Genomic DNA, 10,002 nt, shown 5'->3' on the forward strand with positions numbered 1-10,002 from the left:
CATCAGCTTCTCCATTTGAGAGACAGAAAATCCCAAAGAAAAGAAATTTCCCCAACCTAGTTACAGAGGGACACAACATTCTTTATAACTGCTCCGGTGTGAGGCTCAGATACAAACCCTGACTCTGGCGTTTGCTGTCTGGCCAGTCACCTGATCTCTCTTAAGCAATGCCCTTAACTTTAAACCACCCCACGGAATTGTTTTGTTTTGTTTTGTTTAAGATTTTATTTATTTGACACAGAGCACAAGTAGGCAGAGCAGCAGGGAGAGGGAGAAGCAGGCTCCCCACTGAGCAGAGAGCCCAATGAGGGACTCGCTCCCAGGACCCTGAGATCATGACCTGATCAAAAGACAGACACTTAACCGACTGAGCCACCCAGGCGCCCTGCCCCCATGGAGTTGGATCATTGAGCCCAGTGCCTGGCATTGGCTAACATTATGGAGCATTCACTATCTTGCTGCCTGTGATGTGTCCCATTGGTGTACTACACCTGTCAGAAGAAGTGTACTCTCCGTATTCAGGACTGACTGATATAACACATACCTACCCAACACAGGGGAGAAATCAGCCATGATTTTTGCAGACTAGTGTTCTTTAAACTCTTCTGAGGTCCCACCTAATCAGCAGAAAAATGAGAGACATGCAGAGGCCTGTGTGCTCCCCAGTCTGTGTGTGAGACACCATTACTGTGTGAGCTGTGCCATTCACAGCAAGCTAGCCAGGAATCGCTCTCCTGAAGCCTGGAGGGACCCAACACCCCCACCCCCATTTAGACCCGTGGGGACTGCCCCAAGCCCTCCACCAAAGCCCATGTCAGGAGCTGAGTCCTTAAGGATTGAAGAAAAACTGTTCTCTGGGGAAAACATAAAATGGAGATTATACTTTAAAAATTTTTTTAATTTATCTATATATTTAGGAAAAATACCATATAGTACTCTCCAAGTCTATTACATGCTTTATAGACCATGCCCCAAAATAGAACTTAGAAACAGTTAAGATATAAAACTAAAAAGACTTAAAAAATTTTAAAAAACCCGAATAGAGATTGAAATGGGGAGACTGCCGGGAGAGATAGCCAACATCGCGCTATGCAGGGCTTTATTTTAGGGCCCATCGTATTTCCATCAGCTCCGCAGCAGGATGATGGAGTGGCAAGAGCAGCGCCTTGACCTCACTCAGAACTATTTCCAAGGTCAACTGGTAGGAGACGACGGCCTGTGTTCAAGTACGGGCCCCACCAGTGACGATGCAGCACAGACCGAACTTCTCCACTGCCTTACCCAGGACTTGGACATGACAACACTACGACTACCCTAGGGTTGCAGTGAAAAGGAAGGCAGATAGCTTTCCGAGGCCCTTTGTTTAACAAGCCCTCAGTAAATTACTACTACCACTCCTAAGAACTCCGGGATGTTCTGCAGGCCGCCTCTTGGCTCGATGTCTAAATTCTCTTATCTACAAAATTCAGATAGCCGCACTTTGCTGGCAGGATGAAAAGAAATGATACCTGGAGTAGCCTGCCCCTCACATTTGCGAGCACTAAACAAATATCCGTTCCCATGCCAGCTGCTCCCTTCCCTTCCCCACCCTCAGCACCTGCTAAAATAAAAAGCTTTCCACCATGATTGTCTTGCTATTAAAAGTCTCAAGGAAAACTCACGAGTTAGGTTGTATTGGTCCTCACACAGAACTGAGTCACAGCCAATGTGTAAAGCGGGTCCTGGCTTCTGCTGTGTTGTGCCCCATAAAACCCAGGCCTGGGGTGGATTGGGAGGGGCTGCTACCAGACAGGACTATGCACGCAGGCCCTGAGCTCCCGAGATAAGAAAGCCATAGTGGTAATAAAGACTGTAGTCAAGGGTTGTTCCTCCATAGTCCTCAAATAGTGTCTTTGGAATTTTCGAAAGCCTGGTCCTCACTCCTTCTTCAAACCAATCACATCACCAGTTTTCCCATTTCAGTAAGTGGCATCCCTCCAGCTGCTCGGGCCAGAAGGTAGGATTCACCCTTGACTCCTCTTGATTCATTCCTGATTCTTCTCAAGATTTGTCTTCCTTTTTTCCTATCCTTCAGCGAGTCCCAGACTCTGCCTGATTCTGCCATGAATCCATCCCCTTCTAACCACCGCTGCCACGCTCTCGTCTAAATCATCTTTCCCCCCAAATGATGCAGAGCTCTTAACTAGACAGCAGGGCTCCTCTCCAGGCTGTCTCCAATTCATTCTCGAAGGAGCCACAGGCATCTTTTTAAAGCATTAATCAGATGTCTCACTTTCTTAAAATTCTCCAATGGCTTCCCTGGCACTTAGAGCAACATTCAATTCAAATTCCTCAATCAGAACCAGGAAGCATGACCTGAATCCACCACTTCCTGTCCTCTAACCCCAGCCTCCACACAGTATCTTCTAGCCCCATTGGCACTCTGCAGTTAGGAGGCCTCTGTTATTGCTCCCCCTTTCTCCAGAGTGCCCTAAAGATAAAAGATAACCTCTCGGGGGGCGGGGGGGCTTCTCTCACTGCCCTAAATAAGTATATGTCTTCTCTCTTAATGAGGCTTTGCCTATTGACCTATTTTACTTTCTTCATGCACTTATCACTAAAATGATCTTACTTGTTCGTATTTATTGTCTGTGTCCCCACTAGAATGTATGCTCCATGAGGACAGAGACTTGGCATTGTTCACAGCTAGGTACCCACATTCTAGAAGGGTGCCTGGTGCATAGTAAGAACTTGAGAAATATCTACTGAATGAAGAGTGCCCTATCATCTCGTATCCCCTCACGTAAAAGGGGTGTGGCCCTTTTGCACAATTTAGAACCTTCCATATTACTACCAGCGGACTGTCATGTCAACTAAACTTGTCCTAGTCATCTCACTAAATAAGGCCATATTCTTGGGATTCTATGAATTCTGTAATAATTTTTAGATTTAATTATCTCAACCATTTAAAACCATTCATATAAGCACATTCTAGATCACCACAGTGACTGTGAACACCTGAAGCACTAATTCCCTCTGGTTTGCTGTAATGCACCCTGGTCAGGGATGGGATATGGGGTAGGTGTCAGGATCGGGGGGGAAGGGGGTGGATATTTTCCTCTTGGAAAGCCCTACATATCTATCCACATCAAATGCATACCCTGAACTCTAAAGCTTTAATTTTTAAAAAATTATGTATGTTAATTCACCTCTTCTGGGCCTCAGTCCTACCCTGCTTTAGCAAAACACTAAAAACCAATGGTACAGAATAATTCAGAATCATGGCAACAGTGGTTTAAAATGTTGGGTTTTCACTTATGTGTTCAATTTTTTCAATTAACATCTAGGAAGACAGCACTGATGTATATTCCTCTGAACTGAAAGAAAATAAAAAATTCCAATACCTGTACTAGAGAAATTCAGTTCTAGAAGTATGCCTTAGGAATGTTCCCAGGACTGTATGTCCCAGGACTGGTACTTCGATGGCCATGCTGGTCTCTAGATAACTAAGTTTCTAAATTCATCGAGTTTCTGCTCCTCTACAAATGGCAATGCTGTATATTTACTTGAAATATCATTTCTCTTTTCTTATAAAAACTCATTTTTCGTAGCTGTTGAGAATCCCAGGTGCTAGGACAATACATAGTGTTATGAGAGCAGATGATGCAAAGGGTCTAGCAAGAAATGTAAGGGGTTTCAAAAGCCAGGGGCCTCCTGTTATTGGGACTGAGAAGCAGAGGTGTGACAGGGTTCAGACACATGCTCTGGCATCAGGCAGAGATCAGTATAAGCACTGGCCCTGCCATTACAAGTTCCATGACCTTGGCCAAGTTCTACAACCTTGGCCCCACGCCTTGGTTTCCTCATCTATCAAGTAGGAACAAGAATAGCACTTGTCACGTGGGGTAGTTGTGACAATTAAAGCCATTGTCCATGACCCTGGCATGCAGCGAGTGCCCAGTAAGTATTTCATGGATGACCTTTGTTCTTGACTTGCTTGGACTCTTTACTTCTAGCCTTTATTCCCATTTGGACCCCACCATCTGCTGTGTGGATGTTTTATGCAAGAAGCCATTTATATAGGAGCTGTAATGATCTCATAAAGTAAACAGAGGGCCGAGGTCCACACTCTGTCATTGCTATTGACTGGCTATATAATTTTAGGTAACTCTCCTAACCTCTCTAGGGATTTGTCTTTTTTTTTTTTTTTAAGATTTATTTATTTATTTGACAGACAGAGATCACAAGTAGGCAGAGAGGCAGGCAGAGAGAGAGGAGGAAGCAGGCTCCCCGATGAGCGGAGAGCCCGATGCAGGGCTCGATCCCAGGACCCTGGGACCATGACGCAAGCCAAAGGCAGCGGCTCCAACCCACTGAGCCACCCAGGTGCCTCGGGATTTGTCTTTTTTAAAGATTTTTATTTTTATTCTCCAGAGAGAGTGAGAGAGAGAGATAGGCAGAGGGAGAAGCAGGCTCCCTGAGGAGCAAGAAACCTGATACGGGACTCGATCCCAGGACCCTGGGATCATGACCTGAGCCAAAAGCAGACACTTAACCCACTGAGCCACTGAGGCATCTCTAGGGATTTGTCTTTTTTAAAAGGTAGATCATGAGGCTTAGACTAGGTGAGACTATATTTTAAGGTTTTGAATATTATTCAGGTGAAAAAATGTTACTATGGGCAACTTGTAATACATATGTGAAGTCATGAGGATTTTTTAAGTATTCATCATTGCCGAGTCTTTTCTGTTCGGGGAGCATTTAAATTCTGCCATGAGCATCACCCCTCTGCATGCTAACAGGTGTCTCTGTGAAGGAAGCCCTTTGTCTCCATGTCTGATGTTGACCACTGCCCATGTGGCAAAGGCTAAACAAAAGCATGGTGAGAAGAACCTACCCCATCAACTTTGTTTCTGTGTCCTTGCCAGGTGTCACCAACACATAATCATCTGGGGGGCACAGGCGAGCAGAGACAGCACACTCACACGGTCTTGTCCTCGCCACCCAGAGGGACCGTCAGCCTGAGGTATGACTGCTTGAAACGCCACCTCATCTCAAAGGAATTAACTGAAAAACAGAAGAACAGCAAGGAAAAGGGAAACCAGAGATACCATCTTCCATAAACTTTCCCTGGAATGGACAAAACGCCCTTTCTTTTGTTGCCATCGTTTTCTCCACCCATCAATTACTAGCGAAGAGTTGTTGTTTGGGACTGGGGACGGCGGCCGGGTGGAGGGGTGCTGGGGTGTGCAGTTTGCTGTAGGTTTTCTCAAGGAATAGGTAATGGTGATTACTGGGTCTATTTAAAACCATATGGCCTTAACCTCTGTATTAAAAGAATTTTAAGATACAGTTTTTAATACAGATCAAGAAAAAACACCTCTGATTTCCCTTAACCAGAACGCTAGAAATTTGAGGAGCAAGAAAACTGGAAACCACATACTTAAAACTTAAAAGAATAAAGCTCTCTACTGGCATTTTTTGCATGTACCTGCTTAATTCATTTTGATGGAGAGGGACATGGCCCCAAATGGAAAAGCAGAAGCTTCAGAGTTACAGTAGCCAATAGTAACAGCTGAGCTTGGTGGCGGGACAACATCCAGCAGGTGCTCAAGTCCGAATCTAGCACGAACCCCTGCTAGGTTTCTTAACTCTGTTTCTCGCTCTTTCGAGGGTTCTCAAGCCTTGCAGAGAAAGGCCCCTGACTGCCCCCCCACAACTAGCCTAACTGCTCCTTGCCTGTCTTGCAGGAAACCCCGGGGAGAGGGCAAGAAGTGCCGCAAGGTGTATGGCATGGAGAACCGGGACCTGTGGTGCACGGCGTGCCGCTGGAAGAAAGCCTGCCAGAGGTTCACTGACTGACCCCTGAGACCACCGAGCAGGCGACCCGCCGCCCCGCTGCCCTTGCCTTCCATGGCAGGCTCTGGAAAAGCGCTTTTTCTTCCGAACAAAACCCACTTGAAGCCCAGGAAAAGCGCTTCCAGGAAACTTGGTGGAATGACAGCAAAAAATAAAATAAAATAAGGTCACCACCCTCACTGCTCTTGCTGAGAACCCAGCATCGGGCAGTTTTATTATTTTTTTTTCCTTGAAAAAAGAACAGTCAGTCTTGGTTTTTTTTCCTGCTGTATGTCTAGGTCTGAAAACTGCAGACTCCGTAGCAACTGAACCAACAAAGCCCGTTTGACCTAGAGAGGAGGCATATTTTGATAAGCTTTCTGAATAATGCCATTTCTGAGATTTTTGGGGACATATTAAAAGAACAAGAAGCTCCACGTTATTCGGTGGCGTCTGTACAGAGGTCAACGCCTGCTTTCCTTGTGAACAGCATTCTCCCCCGACCTCTCGGAGCAGTGCACATCATGGCGTGTTGCCAGAAAGCTCAGCACCTGGGTATCTCTTCTCTGTCTCGTTTGTCCGTCTGTCCTGTTTCCAAGATGGGCCCCGCCTCGAACCGCCGGGCGCTGTTGGCCGGCAGGGCCCGGAGGGCATCCCCTCGCCAAGCGATCACCAGCAGACTTCAGCCCCCAGCTGAGCCCAGGACATCCCGCCGCGGGAACCCCGAGGAGTCTAGCTGTCTCAGAAGCCCTTCCCCGGGGGGGCACCTGGGCCCCAGCCCCGGGCAGGACCCGCGCGGGCGGCGGCCGTCCGGGTAAGCCTCGATGCTTCTTTCAGGGACGCGGGGCAGACGGCTGCCCCAGTCTGTGAGTCACTGCTCATCTGACAGTGTCCTTGCCAGGACAGCGGGTCAGCCGGCCTTCCCTCCAATCTCCACCCCGGGCTGGTTTCAGTAAAGATAGAGAGCTCGGACTGTCCCCGCAGGTTCGCTACGCACCGCGGAGCACACCGCTCACGTCCCCATCTGTTCGGAGAGACGGGCGAGGTCCGCAAACACATCCATTCTGAGTGCACTTTCATAGGTTGTATGCTTTAGCGCGTCCGGGAGATGGGCTCGTGAACGACAGAAACATGATCTAGGTACATGGGAGGTCCCAAACTTTATTTTTCTTATAAATATATTGGAACTGTTGGTTAAGAATTTGCTCAGAGGGGAACATACAGAACACCCAAAGGAAAATGCATGTGGGTATAGGCATTTCTCAAGCTAGTCGGACCAGGGCTCTCACTGTGTTGCTTTTGGCAGACTTCCTAGCCTGCTACGTATGTACGTATGTTGGTTGCTTGCTTGGTCGGTTTTGGTGGTAGTGGTATGGAGGAGGGGAGTATATAAGCTCGTCTACCGTACTCCGGATTGCCCTGCGAATGAGTTCTTTCTCCTATACCTATGCAAAGTAGTAAGAGCACCTTATGGGGGCGCTGTGTCAGGACGGAGAGCCTACGATCAGCCATAGGAATGTTCGATGAAATTGCACAGAAGAAAGTTTAATATATGTTGAGAGATTGTACATACACTTTCGTTTTAAAGCTTTGAAAGAAGTCACCTAGTAATAATATCCTTTTCCTTTTATAATCGAGGGAAATAGAAGGAGTTTCCACAGTATCATATCCACAACCTGTGTGTTCGTATCTTTTTGGCAAATTTATTTTTTAAGCTTTCATCTAACTTTTCAAACATTATTCCTTGGGAGGGATCCTGTTTTCCTCCATTTATTTTTATTTCAACAACGCTTATTTCAAGAGAGCAGGAAAAGAGGAAAAGAGCTTCATTTAATTTCATGTCAGGGTTGCCAATCAGGAGTAGCTATGGCACCAGTTATAATGTATGTTTTCATATTTACAAGGTCAGCCAGGAAAGGGCTTTTTTTTTTTTTTTTTTTTTTTAAGGAGGAAATGTATTTGCATCCTGAGTCCCAGCATGTCTTTTATCCTCCTTGGAATCCTGTTGCTCTACCTGTAGGCACCCTCTGCTATGACTTGATGCTCCAGCCTGAGCTGCGGGTGGGCTGCCTGGCGGCCACAGTAAGTCCAAAAGGGATAGTTGGCTGGGGCACAATCCCAGGGCAGAGGTTTTTCTCTTCAGTGAGGGCTCCCTGGCCCGTGATCCTGGGATTAAGTCACTCATCAAAAATAATCAAAGAGATGAGGGACTAAATCCATCCTCCCCACCACCCAGGACTTTGGAACATAAGGAGGGAGAGGTCTTCGCCAGGGAGCAGTCCTGGAGTGAGGTTTTGTAGCTGGACCCTAGAGATGCAGGCCATGATTAGTTCTGAGCTCTGGCCTGGAGCGGGGGGGAGGTCCAAGCTCAGTCTTTACCTGGTTTGTAGCCAATGCACAGGTGCAAGCAGAAGTTTAGAGCTGAAGGCAAATTGCCTGGGATTTTTTCACCTTTCTAAAGCCTTCTTTACACATACTCTTCTGCATCTCCTACCCACGTAGGGGCTCCTTTCTGCCAACTGGGCGTGATCTCTGTGTACCTTCTTCTCTGGCATCCAGGTGTGCACAGACCCTCAGTAGCTTCCTGCACACACACACACACACATCCATTCTTTGTACCAAGGCATGTCATAAATAGAGAACCACCAAAATTCACCTGGCTGGCCTTGGGGGGTGGGGTGGTGATTAACTTAATGCAAACCACCAAGAAAGCGATGAATTGCAATATACAGCTCTGGTTGTAAGAGCTAAAAATTAAAAAAAAAAAAAGAGCTATTTTGTTATATTTTGGAATTAAATGAAGTGCCAAATTAAGCCCAATATTCATTTTCTGCCATTGCTGTGGTACCATGTTCTTTTGTGTCTTCATTTGGCGAGGGGAAGCAGAGGAGGGTGGAAAGGGCGGTCCCACAGCATGCTGGCTGGTTAACTGAAGCTCCGTCCATCCCAGGGACCTCAGACACCTGCCTGTGCAAAAGGAATGGCAATACATGGATTCTGGACACAAAGTATTTCTAAAGAAGGCGTGCTATAGCCTTTTGACCTTTCTCTCCCTTGATCCCCCTCCCTTCAGAAAATAGTTCTCATGTCTGTCTAAAGAAGGCATCTCATAGTAATGGACGGGCATTCTTCAGGGAGCTACAAAGCAAAGAGTTCATCAGGCTGTAGTATTAAGACTTAGTCCTTCCCAGTGGATATATACCCAATCTGTGGGAAGCAGTGTGACAAGCTGGAGACAACATGCAGGTAGCAAGTGGGTGGGTTGGGGACCAGAGAGATATACAAGAGGTCTATGGACATCTGGCTCCAGCTCATCTTCTTAATGCTGGTCGGCCAGGGGGGACTGTTTCTGGGCACCTCCGAGGGAGCTGTCATGTGGTCCCCTAAGAGTGGCTGCCCGAAGCAAGAAGAGAGCTCCTGGAGGGGAAGCAGCTTTGCCCAGAGATACAGGACCTCACGCACATCTCTAGGGGGCACAGATTTCCCGCCCCCTCACGTGCTGGCGAGTTTCCTCTCTTGGTTGGGAAAAGCCAGTGTCAGGAAGAAGGCAGCTGGTTTCCACCTGAGGGCATGCCCAGCGGCGGAGTGCCTGTCAGCCCTGCCATGCACCAAGGTGCCCTTCATTAGACGATTCCGTGTCCTGTCGTAACTATGCTGTCGATGAAAACTTGCAACAGACAAGGATGGGGGTTACAGTTCTTGGGCTTTCCAAAATCTTTCCCGGGAAATAGTTACATGAATGTTGCAAGAGATTTCTGAAACTGAAATGCCCTCTGTCAGATTTCAAGATCTTTTGAGTTTCAGTTGGCTGTCTCCAGTGTCACGCGAAGCCACACTTCTGAAAGCCACGTTGGGTTCTGAATTTGCCGGCGCAGCTGAACCCATTTCCTCCTCCTTCAGACTTCATCGGAAAAACAAAGAGCAGCGTTCAATTGAGAATGTTGAGAGAGAAGTGGCAAGGATTGTACCTACAGGAGAGAATACCTTGAGAATAGTAGCAAAATACTGTAAATAATATTTATTTCCTCAGGGAAAATTAAAGGGTATGTGAAAGAGAGATCTGGAAGATCTTAAGACTAGAAAGACTTTTATTATCTCTAGAGTCTTTTCAGGTCAGAACAGTTTGGTGTTTGGGGGGTTTGTTTTGTTTTTTAAGGAACATGATAATTATTTCAAGGCAGATTT

General features: G+C 46.8%; 1 protein-coding gene across 1 annotated transcript in view; it reads left to right on the forward strand.

The window, feature by feature from the left end:
• Nucleotides 1–6,069, forward strand: part of LOC111156845 (zinc finger protein 704) — a 226,171-nt gene extending 220,102 nt beyond the window's left edge. Inside the window, exons 9-10 of the mRNA XM_022517945.1 lie at nt 4,908–5,005; nt 5,730–6,069. Of these exons, the coding sequence (XP_022373653.1) occupies nt 4,908–5,005; nt 5,730–5,841 (210 nt within the window). The 3' untranslated portion in view covers nt 5,842–6,069. The remainder of the gene's footprint in view (nt 1–4,907; nt 5,006–5,729) is intronic.
• The last annotated feature ends 3,933 nt before the right edge of the window (nt 6,070–10,002 follow it).

The sequence above is a fragment of the Enhydra lutris genome, unplaced genomic scaffold (genome assembly GCF_002288905.1).
Source record: "Enhydra lutris kenyoni isolate GAN:26980312 unplaced genomic scaffold, ASM228890v2 scaffoldscaffold49, whole genome shotgun sequence".
Taxonomy (NCBI): Eukaryota; Metazoa; Chordata; class Mammalia; order Carnivora; family Mustelidae; genus Enhydra; species Enhydra lutris.